This window comes from Heterodontus francisci, chromosome 16 (assembly GCF_036365525.1).
Source record: "Heterodontus francisci isolate sHetFra1 chromosome 16, sHetFra1.hap1, whole genome shotgun sequence".
NCBI classification, from domain to species: Eukaryota; Metazoa; Chordata; class Chondrichthyes; order Heterodontiformes; family Heterodontidae; genus Heterodontus; species Heterodontus francisci.
The window spans coordinates 94,487,665-94,509,027 of record NC_090386.1 but is presented as its reverse complement, the minus strand read 5'-3'; the positions used below and the strand labels follow the sequence as shown (position 1 = coordinate 94,509,027).

Below are 21,363 nucleotides of genomic sequence, written 5' to 3'. Positions count from 1 at the left end.
GGTGGGGGAGTCTAGAACCAGGGGTCATAGTCTAAGGATGCGGGGTAAACCATTCAGGACTGAGATGAGGAGAAATTTCTTCACCCAGAGAGTGGTGAACCTGTGGAATTCGCTACCACAGAAAGCAGTTGAGACCAAAACATTGTATGTTTTCGATTTAGCTCTTGGGTCTAAAGGGATCAAAGGGTATGGGGCGAAAGCAGGAACAGGTTACGGAGTTGGATTAAAAACATGAAATGCTGGAAATACTCATTAGGTCTGGCAACATCTGTGGAGAGAGAAGCAGAGTTAAGGTTTCAGGTCAGTGACTCTTCTTCAGTTGGATGATCAGCCATGATCATAATGAATGGCGGACCAGGCTCGAAGGGCCGAATGGCCTACTCTGCTCCTACTTTCTATGTTTGTATGAACAGAAGCCAAGCTTCTGTTAATCACTTCGGCTGGTGGTTTATAGATTCTGCGTGCTGTGTGGAGGACAGGACCTTTTGTGCGATTGCCTGTAAACCTTTGATGAGATGCATTTTTACGAATGCTGCAGGAAACCAGTGCGTTTTTATAGAACTTTTTTATTCATTCATGGGATGTGGGTGTCGTCACTGCCAGCATTTGTTGCCTCATAGCCTTTGAGAAGGTGGTGTTGAGCCACCTTCTTGAACCACTGCTATCTGTGTGGTGGAGGTGCTCTCACAGTACTCTTGGGTAAGGAGTTCCAGGATTTTGATCCTGCGGTGATGAAGGAATGGCCGATATATTTCCAAGTCAGGGTTGTGTGTGACTTTGAGGGAAGCTTGGAAGTGGCGGTGTTCCCATGCACTTACTTTGCTTCTAGGTGGTAGAAGTTGTGAGTTTAGGAGGTGCTGTCACAGGAGCCTTGGCAAGTTGCTGCAGTGCATCTTGTAGATGGATCCCACTGCAACCACGGTGCACTGGTGATGGAAGGAGCGAATGTTTAAGGTGGTAGATGAGGTGCCAGTTAAGCGGGCTGCTTTGTCCTGGATGGTGCCAAGCATCTAATGTTGGAGCTGCACTCATCCAGGCAAGAGGAGAGTATTCCATCATACTCCTGACATGTAGCTTGTAGATGGTGGAAATGCTTGGGGAGTCAGGAATGTGTCACTCGCTGCAGAATACTCAGCTTCTGACTTGGTATTATAGGCACAGTATTTATGTGGTTGTTACAGTTAAGTTTCTGGTCAATGGTGACCCCCAGGGTGTTGATGTTGGGATAGTCGATGACAGTAATACCATTGAATATTATGAGAAGATGGTTGTATGGCATGTCAAGTATTTTAAGAAATCCATCACAGCTATCATGACACTTCCAGGGATGTTTGAAGTCTTTTAATGTATTAATCATTTGCATACTCAGCTAACAAATGCATTTTCTTCCCCTAACCCTCCCACTCCAGGTCTGACCCTATGGCTCCATTTGCAACAGGAGGAGATGACCTCGATCCATTTGGGTATGAAAGCATTTGTTTAATAGATACAACACAATGATTCCAATTTCAGGAGTCTTTGGAAGACTTTTTTTTATTATTCTTTCGTGGGATGTGGGTGTCACTGGCAAGGCTGCATTTGTTGCCCATTTCTAATTGCCCTTGAACAACTGAGTGGCTTGCTAGGCCATTTTAGAGGGCAGTTAAGAGTCAACCACATTGCTATGGGTCTGGAGTCACATGTAGGCCAGACCAGATAAGGACAGCAATTCCTTCCCTAAAGGACATTAGTGAACCAGATGGGTTTTTATGACGATCGATGATCGTTTCATGCTACCATTACTGAGACTAGCTTTCATTTCCAGATTTTTAATAATTCATTGAATTTAAATTCCATCAGCTGCTATGACAGGATTTGAACCCTTGTCCCCAGGGCATTAGCCTGGGCCTCTGAATTATGGGTTCAGTGACATTACCACTGTGCTACTGCTTCCTTGTTCAGTGGTGAAGAATGCACACACATTTTCTACACCAGGGTCTCTTAACACAAACACAAGATGAAAACTTGAGTGGATCTTTGTTGAAACAAAAATATAAACTTCAGTTTTGGATTTGTGGTTGCATTCGTTTCAATTTGATCAGTCTGTAACTGAGCTATATGGAGAGCTGTAGGGTACTTGCATTAAACAGGATTATGCAGAGATCTTAAATTTTTTAATCCATCCATGGCTCACCTCCGCTCCATTAGCCATACAACCCTCCCAAGATTTCTCTGCTCCTCCAATTCTGGCCTCTTACGTGTCCCCAGTTTTGATCACTCCACCATTGGCCTTCAACTGCCTCGGTCCTAAGCTCTGGAATTACCTCCCTATACCCCTCTGCTTCTTTACCAATTTCTCCTCCTTTAAGACCTTCCTTAAAATCTACCACTTTCAAGCTCTTCATCGTTCCTTATTATCTCAGATTCAGAGCGCTGAAAAGAGCGGAGGCACTAGAGGAGTAGGGGGGTACTTAAAAAAAGTAATTAGGAGAGTGAAGAGGGGACATGAGAAAACACTGGCGGGCAAGATAAAGGACAAATCCCAAAGCGTTTTATAAGTATATTAAGGGCAAGAGGATAACCAGGCAAAGAGTAGGGCCCATTAGGCCCTACCGGAGGAACCGGAGGACATAGGTAAGGTTTTAAATGATTACTTTTCATCTGTGTTCACTATGGAGAAGGACGAATTAGGTGTAGAGATCAGAGAGGGGGATTGTGATATACTTGAACAAATTAGCTTTGAAAGGGAGGAAGTATTTGCTGTTTTAGCGGGCTTAAAAGTGGATAAATCCCCAGGCCTGGATGAGATATACCCCAGGCTGTTATGTGAGGCAAGAGAGGAGATAGCAGGGGCTCTGACACAAATTTTCAAATCCTCTCTGGCCACAGGGGAGGTACCAGAGGACTGGAGGACAGCGAATGTGGTACCATTATTCAAGAAAGGTAATAGGGATAAACCAGGTAATTACAGGCCAGTGAGTCTAACATCAGTGGTAGGGAAACTATTGGAAAAAATTCTGAAGGACAGGATTAATCCCTACTTAGAGAGGCAGGGATTTATCAGGGATAGTCATCATGGCTTTGTCGGGGAGATTGTATCTAACAAACCTGATTGAATTTTTCGAGGAGGTGACTAGATGTGCAGATGAGGGTAAAGCAGTTGATGTAGTCTACATGGACTTCAGTAAGGTTTTTGATAAGGTCCTGCATGGGAGATTGGTTAAGAAGGTAAGAGTCCATGGGATCCAGGGCAATTTGGCAAATTGGATCCAAAATTGACTTAGTGGCTGGAGGCAGAGAGTGATGGTTGAGGGTTGTTTTTGCGATTGGAAGCCTGTGACCAGTGGTGTACCACAGGGATCAGTGCTGGGATCCTTGCTGTTTGTAGTGTACATTAATGATTTAGATGTGAATATAGGAAGTATGATCAGTAAGTTCGCAGATGACATGCAAGTTGGTGGTGTTGTAAATAGTGAGGAGGAAAGCCTTAGATTATAGGACGATGTAGATGGGCTGGTAAGATGGACGGAGCAGTGGCAAATGGAATTTAATCCTGAGAAGTGTGAGGTGATGCATTTTGGGAAGACTAATAAGGCAAGGGGATATACAATGGATGGTAGGACCCTAGGAAGTACAGCGGGTCAGAGGGACCTTGGTGTACTTGTCCATAGATCACTGAAGGCAGCAGCACAGGTAGATAAGGTGGTTAGGAAGGCATGTGGGATACTTGCCTTTATTAGCTGAGGCATAGAATATAAGAGCAGGGGGGTTATGATGGAGCTGTATAAAACGCTAGTTAGGCCACAGCTGGAGTACTGTGTACAGTTTTGCGCACCACACTATGGGAAGGATGTGATTGCACTGGAGAGGGTGCAGAGGAGGTTCACCAGGATGTTGCCTGGGCTGGATCTTTTCAGCTATGAAGAGAGACTAGATATGCTAGGGTTGTTTTCCTTAGAGCGGAGAAGGCTGAGGGGAGATTTGATTGAGGTATACAAAATTATAAGGGGCATTGATAGGATCGATAGGAAGAAACTTTTTCCCTTAGCAGAGGGGTCAATAACCAGGGGGCATAGATTTAAGATAAGGGGCAGAAGGTTTAGAGGGAATTTGAGGAAATATTTTTTCACCCAGATAGTGGTTGGAATCTGGAACACACTGCCTGAAGGGGTGTTAGAGGCAGGGAACCCTCACAACATTTAAAAAGTATTTAGATGAGCACTTGAAATGCCATAGTATACAAGGCTATGGGCCAAGTGCTGGAAAATAGGATTAGAATAGATAGGTGCTTGATGACCGGCACAGACACGATGAGCCGAAGGGCCTGTTGCTGTGCTGTGCAACTCTATGACTCTATTGCCTTATGTGATTTGGTGTCAATTTTTGTCTGAGAACGCTCCTGCGAAGCGCCTTAAAACATTTTACTACATTAAAGGCACTATATAAATGCAAGTTGTTGTTGCAGGGTGCTTATTGTAACATTGAGGGTTGTACAGAGGCCTGCACAGTACCCAAAAGAACAACATCTGTTTAATCTCACACCTGTTAACTCACTCTGCTGTCTCTTTATGCAAGATAGTAGGCCTTGCACAAATCCCACGGGCACTCTGCCTCATCCTGTACCAGCCTCGTATGCACACTGCCTTACCTTGTACTATCCTCACATAGTTTAGGGCAGTACTTGTTGAAATTGAATCGCTGGGTTGAACTCACTTGGATTTTGGAGATTAATTGATGAAAACCACGGAAGGACATTTAATTTGTTTCTCTCTACTTGAACCCAGGAGCATTGACTCTGCTTTAGGCCCCAAGTGCAAGTATGCTTAACCAGTCCAAGTCCTGATATCAGAGTAAATGTCCTCTCCTGTTCCTCTGCATCATTATCACATATTGATTATTCCACAACCACCACAACAAAAAACAGTGTGTAAAATACTTTTGAAATAAAGTATTTGGAAGTTTGTGTATCGAAGTCTGAAACTGCATTGCCTCATAGAAACTGTGTCATTACCTTTATAGGGGTTCGAGTCAATAATTTCTTGTTTTGATCTTTGCAATGCTTTCATGTCCCATTTAGTTTAAGTGGATTTAGGGTTCAGGGAGGTTAATCTCTGGAGCACTTGCCCCCTCCTTCCCCAGCGCGCCCCCCCCCCCCCCCGTCCCCATTGTATTGGAAATGAAAGAGCAAAGACAAGGGCAATAATTAACTACACAAACCATTTACTTCAGGGATCAATTCATGCTGTGAATCCGGTCTGAATGAATGAATGGTATTGTAGAGAATTATTTTTCTTCTTTTACTTTCAAAGAAAACTTTTCCAATGGGACAACATTTTCACCAACATATTTTCCTCTTCATTTCTGTTTTAATTGCTTCCAATAATGGAAACCTTTTTCAATCTTATCTCCACACTTCTCAAAATAAAATCTTTTTTTTTTAAACAGACAATTGCTAGACATTTTTCTTCTTCCAGCTTGTAAAACCTGTAACAGCTTTTGGCTGAGCAGTAGGGATGCACAGATGTCAATTGGTTCACGGGCTTGTTCAATTAAGTACTATAGGTCACAGAGCAACTGGTTTAAATATAAAATGATCGGTGTTGATAAAAACGCAACGCTGACACTTCCCTGAACCTTCCCTTCCAACTCTGTTTCATTAACTTTACAGAATTTAAAATCATTGTGCACAGCCCTTTCCTCCATCCTTGGCATTTCTCCATCTTGTGTCAAATTTTAAACATGCTCTCCCATGTTTTACAATGTTCATTTGTGAATGCAAATGTTCCCTGATTAAACTACAATTAAATATCAGTGGCTAGCTTGTGGTTGAGCAGCAGCTTCTAATTGAGGATGTGCTGCATAATGGAAGATCTCGAACTGACTGCCCTCTATCAGTCAATCTGCGTTATATTACAGTACGCCCTCATGTATGCCCGAGTCCCCATTATTATTCTGTAATTTGTGAAGGTCAAGGCCAATAAATCACCTCCCTTTTTAATCAAGCCAACAGCGACTGGATTCTGCAAGTGTGATCTGCAGAGTATTTTATTCCATTTTGGTTAAGTAGGTGATTATGTTTCAGCAGATGTGGCAATGCGTTGGTAGTCCTGTATTAACTGTAAGCAATTTTTCATAAGAGTATATTACTGTTTGACCTGCTCTCGTTGTTTGAAATCTCAATCCATGAATTTTATTGCATTGCAAAGCAGTTACTTCTTTCAGCGACCGGAAGTCACTGATTCTTATCTCAAAGTACTGATGGGAAGTACAAGGAAGCTATACACTTTACTGTGCACCAATTTTTGAATATTTTGCTCTGTGAAGGAGGAGATAACTGTGCAGGAGGAGCCTCTTCTGACCCACAATGTTGAGGGGGGGGTGGTGGTGGGGGGGAGAAATCTGGCCCAACTGATGAAAGTAATGTTTTGTCCTGATCCAGAAATAACCAAGCCCATATTTTATAAGGTGGGGTTGGGGGACTCCTGACCCACCATTTTACTGCCTCTTGGTTATTTCATCCACGTTGAGTGGTCGGGTATATCATTACTACATTCAAGCATCACTGTGAAGCCACAAGGTGCCACACCCGTGCAGTTATAGTTGTGGCAATTGCTACCGAAGCTGCTCTTTGCCCGTGGGCTGCGACCAGCGCCTCTGTTTTCACTCCCATCCCTTACCTACCCCACCCCACTCCACATCCATGGCACCTTCCATTCCAGCCCCTGCACTTATCACATCATCTCCTGGCCTTTCACCATCCGCAATATGATCCCACCACTGAGGACATTTCCACTCTTTCCGGACACTCTTGTTGAGTCCGCCATCATGCTAACTTCTAGCTGCCCTTGTGCTCTCACTGTCCTGTTAAGTTGCAGTGAGCACAGCGCCTGTTGATTCACCTCCTGTCCCATCATTGCTATCTGCCCAAATATTCAGTGAGAAACAGACATTCACACGTGCTTCCTCCCATCTAGTGTTTGGTCTCCACTGTGAGCAGCAACCAATCACAGATTAGATTACTGCTTTATTGAACACCTCCATTCTGTCTGAAAGTGTGACTCTGTCCTCCCTATGGATCACCACTTCAACTTCACTCCAAGTGCCAGTACTGAGGGAGTGTTATAACCTATCTGTAATCTCCTCCAATCCCACAGCCCTCCAAAATCTCTGTGCTGTTCTAATTCTGCCCTCTTGAGAATCCTTGATTTTAATCATTTCCACCGTTTGTGGCTATGTCTTCAGTTGCCTGGGCCGTAAGTTCTGGAATTCCCTGCCTAAACCTCTCTTTCTTCCTTTAGGACACTCCTCAAAACCTACCTCTTTGACCAAGCTTTTGGTCATCTGCCCTAGTATCACCTTATGTGGCTCAGAATCAAATGTTGCTTTATAAAGCTCCAATGAAGTGCCTTGAAGTGTTTTGTTACATTAAAGATGCTATAGAAATACAAGTTGGTGTTGTTGTCAGAGATGCCATCTTCAGATGAGATGTTAAATCGAGGCTGCGTCTGCCCCCTCAAGTGGATGTAAAAGATCCCATAGCACTATTTTGAAGAAGAGCAGGGGAGTTCTCCATGGTGTCCTGGCCAATATTTATCCCTCAAATAATATCACTAAGAAGAGATTATCTTTTTTTTATTCATTCACGGGATGTGGGCGTCACTGGCCAGGCCAGCATTTATTGCCCATCCCTAATTGCCCTTGAGAAGGTGGGGTGAGCTGCCTTCTTGAACCACTGCAGTCCATTTGGGGTAGGTATACCCACAGTGCTGTTAGGAAGGGTCACAAATGGTGCTGAACATTGTGTAATCATCAGCGAACATCCCCACTTCTGACCTTATGATTGAAGGAAGGCCATTGATGAAGCAGCTGAAGATGGTTGGGCCCAGGACACTACCCTGAGGAACTCCTGCAGTGATGTCCTGGAGCTCAGATGATTGACCTCCAACAACCACAACCATCTTCCTTTGCGTTAGGTATGACTTCAGCCAGTGGAGTGTTTTCCCTCTGATTCCCATTGACCTCAGTTTTGCTAGGGCTCTTTGATGCCATACTCAGTCAAATGCTGCCTTGATGTCAAGGGCAGTCACTCTCACCTCACCTCTTGAGTTCAGCTCTTTTGTTCATGTTTGAACCAAGGCTGTAATGAGGTGGGGAACTGAGTGGCCCTGGCGGAACCCAAACTGAGCATCACTGAGCAGGTTATTGTTAAGCAAGTGCTGCTTGATGGCACTGTTGATGACACCTTCCATCACTTTACTGATGATTGAGAGTAGGCTGATGGGGCGGTAATTGGCCAGGTTGGACTTGTCCTGCTTTTTGTGTGCAGGGCATACCTGGGCAATTTTCCACATTGCCAGGTAGATGCCAGTGTTGTAGCTGTACTGCAACAGCTTGGCTAGGAGCACGGCAAGTTCTGGAGCACAGGTCTTCAGTACTATTGCCGGAATATTGTCAGGGCCCATAGCTTTTGCAGTATCCAGTGCCTTCAGTCGGTTCTTGATATCACGCGGAGTGAATCGAATTGGCTGAAGTCTGGCATCTGTGATGTTGGGGACTTCAGGAGGAGGCCGAGATGGATCATCAACTCGGCACTTCTGGCTGAAGGTTGTTGCAAATGCTTCTGCCTTATCTTTCGCATTGAGGTGCTGGGCTCTCCCATCATTGAGAATGAGGATATTTGTGGAGCTACCTCCTCCAGTTAGTTGTTTAATTGTCCACCATCATTCACAGCTGGATGTGGCAGGACTGCAGAGCTTAGATCAGATTCGTTGGTTATGGGATCTCTTAGCTCTGTCTATCGCATGCTGCTTACGCCGTTTGGCATGCTAGTCCTGGGTTGTAGCTTCACCAGGTTGACACCTCATTTTGAGGTATGCCTGGTGCTGCTCCTAGCATGCCCTCCTGCACTCTTCATTGAGCCAGGGTTGGTCTCGGCTTGATGGTAATGGTAGAGTGGGGGATATGCCGGGCCATGTAGTTACAGATTGTGGTTGAGTACAATTCTGCTGCTGCTGATGGCCCACAGCGCCTCATGGATACCCAGTTTTGCATTGCTAGATCTGTTCGAAATCTATCCCATTTAGCACGGTGATAGTGCCAGACAACACGATGGACGGTATCCTCAATGTGAAGGCGGGACGTGGTCTCCACAAGGACTGTGCGGTGGACATTCCTACCAATACTGTCATGGACAGAAGCATCTGCGGCAGCAGATTGGTGAGGATGAGGTCAAGTATGTTTTTCCCTCATGTTGGTTCCCCCACCACCTGCCGCAGACCCAGTCTAGCAGCTATGTCCTTTAGGACTCGGCCAGCTCGGTCAGTAGTGGTGCTACCAAGCCACTCTTGGTGATGGACATTGAAGTCCCCCACCCAGAGTACATTTTGTGTCCTTGCCACCCTCAGTGCTTCCTCCAAGTGGTGTTCAACATGGAGGAGTACTGCGTCATCAGCTGAGGGAGGGCGGTAGGTGGTAATCAGTAGGAGGTTACCTTGCCCATGTTTGACCTAATGCCATGAGACTTCATGGGGTCCGGAGTCAATGTTGAGGACTCTCAGGGCAACTCCCTCCCTACTCTATACCACTGTGCCACCACTTCTGGTGGGTCTGTCCTGCCGGTGGGACTGGATATACCCGGGGATGGTGATGGCAGTGTCTGGGACATTGTCTGTAAGGTATGATTCCGTGAGTGTGACGATGTCAGGCTATTGCTTGACTAGTCTGTGGGACAGCTCTCCCAACTTTGCCGCAAGCCCCCAGATGTTAGTAAGGAGGACTTTGCAGGGTCGACAGGGCTGGGTTTGTCGTCGTCGTTTCCGTTGCCTAGGTCGATGCCGGATGGTCTGTCCAGTTTCATTTCGTTTTATTGACTTCGTAGCGGTTAGGTACAACTGAGTGGCTTGCTCGGCCATTTCAAAGGGCATGTTAGAGTTAACCACATTGCTGTGGATCTGGAGTCACATGGTTGTTATCTCATTGCTGTTTGTGGGCCTTTTCATTGTGTGCCTCTGACACTGCTGCACCCTCTCAGTGCTGCATTGAAGTGATGTCCTAGATTATGTGCTCAATTCAGCGGTGAGAGTGCTATCAATGAGGCACCGCTGGGATAATTGTATTCATGGTGAGTGCTTTATTCTGGTTTACCTTTGTCGATGTGGTTACAAATATCAGTATTGACTGTCTTTTGAGCTTCACTCTCCACTGGCCCAACCAGCAGTTGTATTGGTGCCATGCGAGTGGGTTGTATTGGCTACGTTCAGATCACAGCCCCAGACCGCATCACGCTGTCTGCTGGAAAAAGGCAGCTGGGTGGGATCATTTAAGGTGGGAACTAAAATGGATAGGGGGAAATGACAGACCGTGAAACAATTCCAAGTTAAGGAAAGCATCGGTAACCAGCTCCGATAACATGTTCCGCCTGCTGTGTGAGCAGCCTTTGACAGGGACGCCTGCACAGTGCTGTTCTTAAACATTGGCCGGGATTTTACTCACCCACCGCCCCCCCCCCCCCCCCCCCCCCCGCCCCAAAGAGCAGGAAGGTGGCGGAGGTGGGGTGGGGGCGTAAAATGGAATGGGAGGCTCAGGGGGTCCTTCCCGACCTGCTCCCGCCTACGCCACCACTTTGTGCAGGGCGGCGGCGATGAAAAACTTAACGGCCAGTTAAGGGCCTCCGCCACGTGGATTTTACCTCTGGCTGGTCGAGCAGCCCAGGCCCGAGAGAAGCCGCCTGACAAAAGCAGGCGGCTCTCTGACGGCCTCGGGGCGGGGGGCCCTCATGATCAGGCACCCTGTGCCTGACAGAGGGCCACCCCCACTGCCCCAACCACCCCCAGCACGTCCCTCCGTCCCCCCAATCGACCACCCTTGCCTCGCCGGGGCCCAACCAATCACCCCCAATGAGGCACCAAAAACTTACCTTCGTTCTCCGGGTTCCCCGACATCTTCAACCCAGGTATCGGGAAGCAGTCTCAGCAGTGGCCACCACTCCTGGTGGATTGGCCGGCAGCTCCATTAGGTGGGACTTCCTGCATCAAGCGGGTGGAAGTCCCGCCTCAGACCAACTAAAGGCCGGGGAACTGCAAAATGCGGATCAGATCCCCAGGCCAGGCGGAGGCGGGTTCACCACCGACATTTCAGTCAGTGGACGGCACCCGTCCGTCAAGGGTAAAATCCCGGCCATTATTATAACATTAGAAATAGGAGCAGGAGTAGGCCATATGGCCACTCGAGTCTGCTCCGCCGTTCAACAAGGTCATGCTGATCTTCAACCTCAACTCCACTTTCCTGCTCTATCCTTTATCGATCTCAGTCTTGGATATATTCAGTGAGTATCCACAGCCCTCTGGGATAGAGAATTCTTGCCTGTTATAAAGTTATCCTCATTTTTCCAATTATAGACCTGCCTGGAGCACTGACCCCCTGGCCTGCTGCTGGGATACCGCCTTCAGGCACCTAAACTAGCTCCTGCCCCTTCCCGGAACCTGGAGGCCGACTGGAAAATCCCACTTGAACTCCTTTTGTTGGCCTTAAGTGGCTCTTAATGAGCCATGTTGGCTACCTGCCATGTGCAGGCGGGTAGCCCTGCCGCTCACCAGCACCATCCCACCTCTGTAAAAATGACGTGGAAGCAGGGTGGAATTGGGGAACCAGCAGATGGCCAGTGAGGCTATTTTTAGCTCAAGCCTGCCTCCGATCCTGGCCTTGGCAGAGGCTGAAAATTCAGCCCATAGTCTCTGTCACAATGTAGAAAAAGCAGCAGCTAATTTGTGCACAGCAAGCTCCCACAAATAATAGGGGGATAAATGACCAAATAATCTGTTTATAGATGTTGGTTAAAGGATAAATATTGACCTGAATACCCCTCTTTCTACAAAATAGTGCCAAAGGATCTGTTGCATTCACCTGAGTGGACAGATGGTGCATTGGTTTAACGCCTCACCCGAAAATGGTACCTCCGACAGTGTAGCACGCCCTCGCTACTGTGCTAGGAATGTCAGTCTATACAAATGCATTTGGTGTTGTGTGTTCACGTTCATTCTGAGAGGATCAAGTGAGGGCACTTGCCTGAAAAACTGCTAATTTTGACTCTGAGGTTAGTGTTGAAATCTAACTCTGAATGAGTTATCAATCTCCACTCCTGGACTGTAAATCCTTGGCCTTGATCAGGTTTAATCCCAAGCCCAGCTGAAGGCTGGTCCTTGGTTTTTATGCCGTAGGCTCAAAGTGTTTCTCTTTTTCTGTTCACCAGTGATCGAAGAGGTGGAATGATCGTAGATCCTTTAAGGTCAGGAATCCCAAATTCTGGCTTTGACCCATCGTCAGGGATACCCGGACAGCTTCCTCCAGGGTCAGTCCCGCCCGGAGCCAGGTTTGACCCATTCGGACCAGTTGGACCGGGTCGTTCTGGGTATGTGTGAACTCTTTTTACTGATTAGAAATTCACAGGAAGCTTTACAAATGGATTGCGGTTGGTTGACTGGACTTGGGCCCATACATTGTAGAAACAATCACTTCTAAACCAACCTGCTTGACTGTGGAATATACTTCTTGATCTGCAAAGCCAAATTGCTCCCACCCCTATCACCATGTATACCTCAATATGATTTTTCCATTTGCAGCCTGACATTGGAAGAATATGATCTAAAATTGCACTATTGAATGTTTCCACTGTGCAGGAGGACATGACAGGAACGTTCAGGCATGAAGTGGAGGAGAGACAGAGAGCGAGAAGATGAAGTGGAGAAGGGAGAGCGAGAAGATGAAGTGGAGAAGGGAGAGAGAGAGATGAAGTGGAGAAGGGAGAGAGAGAGATGAAGTGGAGAAGGGAGAGAGAGAGATAGAGAGATGAAGTGGAGAAGGGAGAGAGAGAGATAGAGAGATGAAGTGGAGAAGGGAGAGAGAGAGATAGAGAGATGAAGTGGAGAAGGGAGAGAGAGAGATAGAGAGATGAAGTGGAGAAGGGAGAGAGAGAGATAGAGAGATGAAGTGGAGAAGGGAGAGAGAGAGATAGAGAGATGAAGTGGAGAAGGGAGAGAGAGAGATAGAGAGATGAAGTGGAGAAGGGAGAGAGAGAGATAGAGAGATGAAGTGGAGAAGGGAGAGAGAGAGATAGAGAGATGAAGTGGAGAAGGGAGAGAGAGAGATAGAGAGATGAAGTGGAGAAGGGAGAGAGAGAGATAGAGAGATGAAGTGGAAAAGGGAGAGAGAGAGCGAGATGAAGTGGAGAAGGGAGCGAGATGAAGTGGAAAAGGGAGAGAGAGCGAGATGAAGTGGAGAAGGGAGCGAGAGAGAGCGAGATGAGTGGAGAAGGGAGCGAGAGAGAGCGAGATGAGTGGAGAAGGGAGAGAGAAAGAGAGATGAAGTGGAGAAATGAGTGGGAGATGATGGGGAGGGGAGAGAGAGCAAGTTGAAGTGAAGGAGACATGAGAGAGAACAGGCATCAAGGAGCGGAAAAAATTGAAGGAGTACAGACTGAATAAAGTAAACAGAGTCACAAACAGATACCGAGAAACACAGTAAAGACAAGATAGAAGTAGCGTAATAGATAGAGAGGAATGAGAAAGATGTTGCAGGAGTGAGGGGGAGTGTGTCGGAAACAGAATTGAAGGCGATTTAAAGTTTGTGGGTTCCAAGGGTTGTAAGAAATGCAAAATAGGTTTAGATTTGGACAAAGCATTTCATAGAACCGTAGAATGGTTACAGCACAGAAGGAGGCCATTTGGCCCTTTGTGTCTGTGCCAGGTCTCTGCAAGAGCAGTTCAGCTAGTTCCACTCCCCTATCCTTTCCTTGTAATCGTGCAAATTTTTTCTCTTCGTGTAATTAGCCAATTCCCTTTTGAAAGCCCTGATTGAATCTACCACCACCATGCTGTCAGGCAGTGCTTTCCAGATACTAACCACTTGTTGCGGAAAAAAAAAGTTTTTCCTCACGATGCCATTCACCTAAATCAGTGAGCTGTGGTTCTCAACCCTTCTGCCAATGGGAACATTTTCTCTACCTATTCTGTCCAGATCACTCGTGATTTTGAATATCTTTGTAAAATCTCTCAACCTTCTTCAATCTATCTACATAACTGAAGTCCTTCATCACTGGAACAATTCTTGTAAATCTTGGTGTCAGCCCTGGCTCAGTTGGTAACACATTTGCCTCTGAGTCAGAAGGTTGTGGGTTCAAGTCCCACTCCAGGACTTTAGCCCAAAATCTGGGTTGATGCTCCAGGGCAGTACTGAGGGAATGCCACACTATCAAAGGGGTTGTCTTTGGGGCGGCGCAGTGGTTAGCACTGCAGCCTCACAGCTCCAGGGACCCGGGTTCGATTCTGGGTACTGCCTGTGTGGAGTTTGCAAGTTCTCCCTGTGTCTGCGTGGGTTTTCTCCGGGTGCTCCGGTTTCCTCCCACAAGCCAAAAGACTTGCAGGTTGGTAGGTAAATTGGCCATTATAAATTGTCACTAGTATAGGTAGGTGGTAGGGAAATATAGGGACAGATGGGGATGTTTGGTAGGAATATGGGATTAGTGTAGGATTAGTATAAATGGGTGGTTGATGGTCGGCACAGACTCGGTGGGCCGAAGGGCCTGTTTCAGTGCTGTATCTCTAATCTAATCTTTTCTGCACCCTCTCCATTGCCTTCACACCCTTCCTAAAGTGTGGTGCCCGGAATTGGATGCAGTACTCTAGATGAGGCCAAACCAGTGTTTTATAAAAGTTCAACCATAACTTCCTTGCTTTTGTACTCTGTGCTGCTATTTATAAAGCCCAGTATCCCAAATGCTTTATTAACCACTTACTCAACCTGCCCTGCTACCTTCAACAATTTGTGCACCAATACCTCCAGGTCCCTCTGCTCCTGCACTCCTTTTAGAATTGTATCCTTTATTTTATATTGCCTCACCCTCATTCTTCATACCGAAATGTATAATTTCACACTTCTCTGCCACATGTCCTCTTGAAGTCTTTCACTATCCTCCTCACAGTTTACAGTGCTTCCAAGTTTGGTGTCATTAGCAAATTATGAAATTGTCCCCAAGTCTAGGTCATTAATATAGATCAAGAAAAGCAGTGGACCTAATGCTAACTCCTGGGGACCCCCACTATATACTGTCCTCCAGTCTGAAAACAACCATTCACCACTACTCTGTTTCCTGTCACCCAGCCAACTTCATATGCATGCTGCCACTGTCCCTTTTATGCCATGAGTTTTGACTTTGTTGACAAGTCGTTTCTGTGGCACTTTGTCAAAAGCTTTTTGGAAGTCCATGTACACCACATCAAATCCAACCCGGCCAACTACCGCCCCATTAGCCTCCTCTCAATCATCAGTAAAGTGATGGAAGGTGTCATCATCAGTGCCATCAAGCGGCACTTGCTTAGCAACAACCTGCTCAGTGATGCTCAGTTTGGGTTCCGCCAGGGCCACTCAGCTCCTGACCTCATTACAGCCTTGGTTCAAACATGGACAAAAGAGCTGAACTCAAGAGGTGAGGTGAGAGTGACTGCCCTTGACATCAAGGCAGCATTTGACCGAGTATGGCATCAATGAGCCCTAGCAAAACTGAGGTCAATGGGAATCGGGGGAAAACCCTCCGCTGGCTGGAGTCATACCAAGCGCAAAGGAAGATGGTTGTGGTTGTTGGAGGTCAATCATCTGAGCTCCAGGACATCGCTGCAGGAGTACCTCAGGGTAGTGCCTAGGCACAACCATCTTCAGCTGCTTCATCAATGACCTTCCTTCAATCATAAGGTCAGAAGTGGGGATGTTTGCTGATGATTGCACAATGTTCAGCACCATTCGCGACTCCTCAGATACTGAAGCAGTCTATGTAGAAATGCAGCAAGACCTGGACAATATCCAGGCTTGGGCTGATAAGTGGCAAGTAACATTCGCGCCACACAAGTGCCAGGCAATGACCATCTCCAACAAGAGAGAATCTAACCATCTCCCCTTGACATTCAACGGCATTACCATCGCTGAATCCCCCACTATCAACATCCTCGGGGCTACCATTGACCGAAAACTGAACTGGAGTAGCCATATAAATACCGTGGCTACAAGAGCAGGTCAGAGGCTAGGAATCCTGAGGCGAGTAACTCACCTCCTGAACTCCCCAAAGCCTGTCCACAATCTACAAGGCATAAGTCAGGAGTGTGATGGAATACTCTCCACTTGCCTGGATGGGTGCAGCTCCAACAACACTCAAGAAGCTCGACACCATCCAGGACAAAGCAGCCCGCTTGATTGGCACCCCATCTACAAACATTCACTCCCTCCATCACCGACGCACAGTGGCAGCAGTGTGTACCATCTACAAGATGCACTGCAGCAATGCATCAAGGCTCCTTAGACAGCACCTTCCAAACCCGCGACCTCTACCAACTAGAAGGACAAGGGCAGCAAATACATAGGAACACCACCACCTGCAAGTTCCCCTCCAAGTCACACACCATCCTGACTTGGAACTATATCGCCGTTCCTTCACTGTCGCTGAGTCAAAATCCTGGAACTCCCTTGCTAACAGCACTGTGGGTGTACCTACCCCACATGGACTGCAGCGGTTCAAGAAGGCAGCTCACCACCACCTTCTCGAGGACAATTCGGGATGGGCAATAAATGCTGGCCTGGCCAGCGACTACCACATCCCGTGAATGAATTAAAAAAAACTGCATTGCCTTCTTCAACTCTTTCTGTTACCTCATCAAAAAAACTCAATCAAATTAGTTAAATGTGCTTTGCCTTTAACAAATTCGTACTGGCTTTCCTTAACTAATCGACATTTGTCCAAGTAACTAAATTTTGTCCAGGATTATCATCTCTAAAAGTTTTCCCAGAACTGAGGTTAAACTGACTGGCCTTTAGTTGCTGGGCTTATCCTGACACCCTTTTTTGAACAAAGATGTAACATTTGCATTTCTCCAGTCCTCTGGCATCATACCTCTATCTAAGGAGGTTTGGGAGATTATGGCCAGTGCATTCGTAGTTTCCACCCGTCCCTCAGTATCCTCAGATGCATCTCATCCGGTCATGGTGACTTATCATCTTTAAGTACAGCCAGCCTTTCTTTCACCTCCCCTCCATCAATTTTTAGTCCATCCAGTGTCTCAACCACCTCCTCTTTCACTATGACTTTAGCAGCGTCTTCCTTGGTAAAGACAGATGCAAAGTACTCATTTAGTACCTCAGCCTGCCCTCTGTCTCCATGCATAAATCCCCTTTTTGGTCCCTAATTGGCCCCACCCCTCATTTTACTGCCATTTTCCTATTTATATGCCTATAGAAGAACTTTGGATTCCCTTTTAATGTTAGCTGTCAGTCTCTTATACTCTGTCTTTGCTTCTCATATTAGTTTTCTCACTTCCACTCTGAGCTTTCCACACCCTGGTTCTCACTTGTTTTATCAACCTGATATCTGTCATACACACCCTTTTTTTGCTTCATCTTATGCTCTATCTCTTTCATCATCCAGGGAGCTCTGGCTTTGTTTGTCCTACGTTTTACCCCCTCATAAGAATGTGCCTCAACTGTACCTGAACCAATTCCTCTTTACAGGCAGTCCATTGTTCTGTTAACAGAATTGCCTCCCAATCTTTGATTCCAGTTTACCTCGGCCAGCTCTGTTCTCACCCCACTGAAATTGGTCCTCCCCCCAATTTATTACTTTTACTCTGAATTGCTCCTTGTCCTTTTTCATAGCTAACCTAAACCTTATGATACTCTGATCACTGTCCCCTAAATGTTCCCCTACTGACACTTAATCTATTTGATTCGCCTCATTCCCAGAACCAGATCCAGCAATGCCTCCTTTCTCATTGGACTGAGAACATACTGATGTAGAAACTCTGCCCTCTCTCTGTCCTTTACACTATTACTATTCCAGTCTATACTAGGATAATTAAGGTCCTCCATTATAACTACTCTATAGTTTTTGCACCTCTAATTTCCTTGCACATTTGATCCTCTGTATCTTTCCCACTAGTTGGTAACCTATAGAATACACCCAGTAATGTAATGGTACCTCTATTGTTTCTTAGCTCTAACCAAATCAATTATGCCCTTGACCCCTCTAGGGTCTCTATCTCCTCTCTATCCAACATTCTTATATTCTCCTTAATCAATACTGCAACTCCTCCTCCTTCCTTTCCTTCCCTACCTTTCCTGCACACCCTGTATCCAGTAATATTTAGTACCTAGTCCTGACCTTTTTTGAGCCAGATCTCAATTATGATGAATTCAGACACGGTGCCCTCATTAATTGTTATAAAGTTCCACCTTCCTGTTCACAAAGACTGCACATTCCAATGTTAAACAGGTTCTACAGGCTTGACTGCCACATTGGTTATCTGATATTAATCACCTGATAGAATCGAGAAATGTCCAAATCAGAAGTCTGTTCATTTGGACAATCCTGATGTACTTTCAGTGTTTGTGTATAAAGCACCTGTAGGTTACATTGAGGGTTTTTATATGAGACCCGCTTGCCAACAGTTTCTAGTGTTGGGCTTAAAATTAGGCTTAACATTAGCAGGGTGAATGCTTCATGCATTCTTCCCTTTAATAGCCAATGTCATCGAGCCATTCATTTTACACTAGCAGAGACCTGCAAAACATTTGTGGTCAAATTAGTATCTTTATTGAAACAGTACTTTAAGTACAGGATTTCTAGTTATTCTTTCGCCAAAGATTTCAACAGAATCAAAACTTCTCACTCTGGAAAAAGCTACATAAAGCTGTCCATGTGTAAAAACAGGCCTCGGAATAAAAATACAAATTTTTAGTCAACAGTCTGGCCTTGTGATCTGTTTATAGTCATAGAATATGAAAGTCTCATTGAGAACTGTTTCCTCCTGAGTTGAAAAGGCAGGTTTACATATCTGATGGGCTCAAAATTATTCAAGGAATGAACACTCCAGTTCCTTGAAATCTGCCTGTTATAATTTAAGCATCTATCATCGAAGAGAACAGCGGCACAGTGGTGCAGTGGTTAGCACTGCCGCCTCACAGCTCCAGGGTCCCGGGTTCGATTCTGGGTACTGCCTGTGTGGAGTTTGCAAGTTCTCCCTGTGTCTGCGTGGGTTTTCTCCGGGTGCTCCGGTTTCCTCCCACAAGCCAAAAGACTTGCAGGTTGGTAGGTAAATTGGCCATTATAAATTGTCACTAGTATAGGTAGGTGGTAGGGAAATATAGGGTCAGGTGGGGATGTTTGGTAGGAATATGGGATTAGTGTATGATTAGTATAACTGGGTGGTTGATGGTCGGCACAGACTCGGTGGGCCGAAGGGCCTGTTTCAGTGCTGTATCTCTAATCTAATCTAAAAAAAATCTTAACTATCAATCTTATTCCATGACAAAGTTCTTGTTTAGGATTCAAGTTTTGTAGCAACATTGTAACTGTTTCTTCCTTAAGTCTAAGATTTTGCAGTGACATTCCCATTGGAGTTAGACTCTGTAGAAACTCTGAAGGGTATAGACTATCATCTTTGTCTATAGCACTAGCACTGATGTATTTTAATTCAGCTGACAGCTTTTCAAAACACTTTCATTCAAATCTGGTGAATCTTCATTTTTAGCACAAAGGATAGCTTTCGTAAAATTTACATCAAATAAGTGTCCCTGCAATTTTGTCTCACTTAACCAATTTCATCCATCCCTCCCGTGCTATCCCTCACAGAAACAATCCCTCCAGCCAGGGTAACTTTGTTGGGCTCCCCTTACCTTCTGCTGTTTTTGTTCTCCACCAATCTCCCCATCCTGCTGTTGCCACCACAATCATTATCCAGTCTTCGCCCACCAAATAAACCCACCGTGGACATGCCCAACTGACAGTCTCTAACAGTCTCTAACTGACCAATCAAAACAATCCAGACAGACAAAAATTGACTAATTTTATAGATGGGCTAAAACGCTTTAAAGGAGCAGAGGAGTGTGTTGCAGATGAAACATTTAAGCAAGCAGGTGCTAGTGTTCACACAGTGTAGCTTCTGTACCAGCCGGGCCCCCCAGTCTGGCTGCTGTTACTGTGCACGACCTGCAGCAGTCCCAGTGGAAATTTTTGTTGTGTTTGCATATGACTCAGTCTTTTGCTGGAGCCCAGTGAGTTCCCAGCTCTTGTCACCATGTGCCAACGGAAACAGGACACCGCTGAAGCTCCTTTGGCACTTGCTGCTGTTCACCTTGTACCATCTGCTCTAACATGGGTGTCAGTCACTGCAGTAAAATTGAAATCTTTGCCCTTTCAGCTGCCATGGTGGTCGTCCTGGTATGTGCATTGTTGGCTGTTCAGCTTCAGCTGGATTAGTTTTCCGTATAGAGCTGAATTCTCAGCTGCGCTGTTGGGTTGCAAACTCTTACGGGGCAGAATCCCTGGAGGTTTCAACACACATCCAAGCACTCCGCCTGGTCAAATAGCTTTTTCCCCCCCATCTCCAATATTTTTATAATTAATAAATGAAAGTGTTTAAAGCAAATTTAAAAAAAAACACACTATTTCTTTTCTAGGCATTGCTCGCTGCATTCCCCAGGAGATTAATCTTTTAATTCCTGAAGATTGCAGGGCAATCCTGGAGGGTTGGCAACATTGAACATTACTTGTGTGAATTGGTGGTAGGGGGTGGGTGTTTGTGCTTAATGTTTAGATTTTTGAATGGTTACAAAATGTTTCTCTCTTTCAGCCCTGACCCAGACCATCTTCCTCCTCCAGGATATGATGACTTGTTCATGTGATTTTTTTCTCCCCCCCCCCCCCCCCCAGCCCCCTTGCCTCCCCCTAAAACAAGTTTTGTTATTTTAAAAAAAGCCTGGAAAATAGATCACAACTTGTGGAATCCTGTGGCCTTCGCTTCTTTTGGTTGAATATTTTATGAACTGTGTAACTTAGCCGCTTGCTCTGGTGTGCTCCTGTATGAAGATCAGCTTCAGCTGAGCCGGTCTGCCTTTCGCAGTGGGGCTTAGTTGATGAACTGAATGCGTGAAACTCTTAAGGGCAGCCAAGTGCTTTATTGTCACGTATCCGGCACATGCTTCAAATGCTGACTTACGACCATTCTCCTGCACATTGTCACAGAGTTGTCATTGTGCAATGCCTTTGAGGTAGGCGGGTGATATTAAATGCATAAGAGGGTTTGAGTTAAGTGATTCTGTTAATAAACTGATGTGTAAATGAAAAAGTAGTTTGATTGCAGTCTGTTATGTCGATGCACTTGTTTCCTTATTCAGTAAAGACATTTTGTGGAGAATTGCTCATGAATTCATAGAATCTTACAGCAGAAAAGGAGGCCATTCGGCCCATCGTATCTGTGCCAGCTCTTTGAATGAGCCAGTTAGTCCCACTCCCCCAGTTCTTTCCCTGTAGCCCTACAAATCTTTTCCCTTCGAAGTATTGCCCTGGGAAGA

At 45.8% G+C, this 21,363-nt stretch overlaps 1 protein-coding gene across 1 annotated transcript in view; it reads left to right on the top strand.

Moving 5' to 3' along the window:
* psmf1 (proteasome inhibitor subunit 1) overlaps positions 1 to 21,137 on the top strand; it is a 59,987-nt gene extending 38,850 nt beyond the window's left edge. Inside the window, exons 5-7 of the mRNA XM_068048648.1 lie at positions 1,410 to 1,463; positions 12,227 to 12,385; positions 20,643 to 21,137. Of these exons, the coding sequence (XP_067904749.1) occupies positions 1,410 to 1,463; positions 12,227 to 12,385; positions 20,643 to 20,694 (265 nt within the window). The 3' untranslated portion in view covers positions 20,695 to 21,137. The remainder of the gene's footprint in view (positions 1 to 1,409; positions 1,464 to 12,226; positions 12,386 to 20,642) is intronic.
* The last annotated feature ends 226 nt before the right edge of the window (positions 21,138 to 21,363 follow it).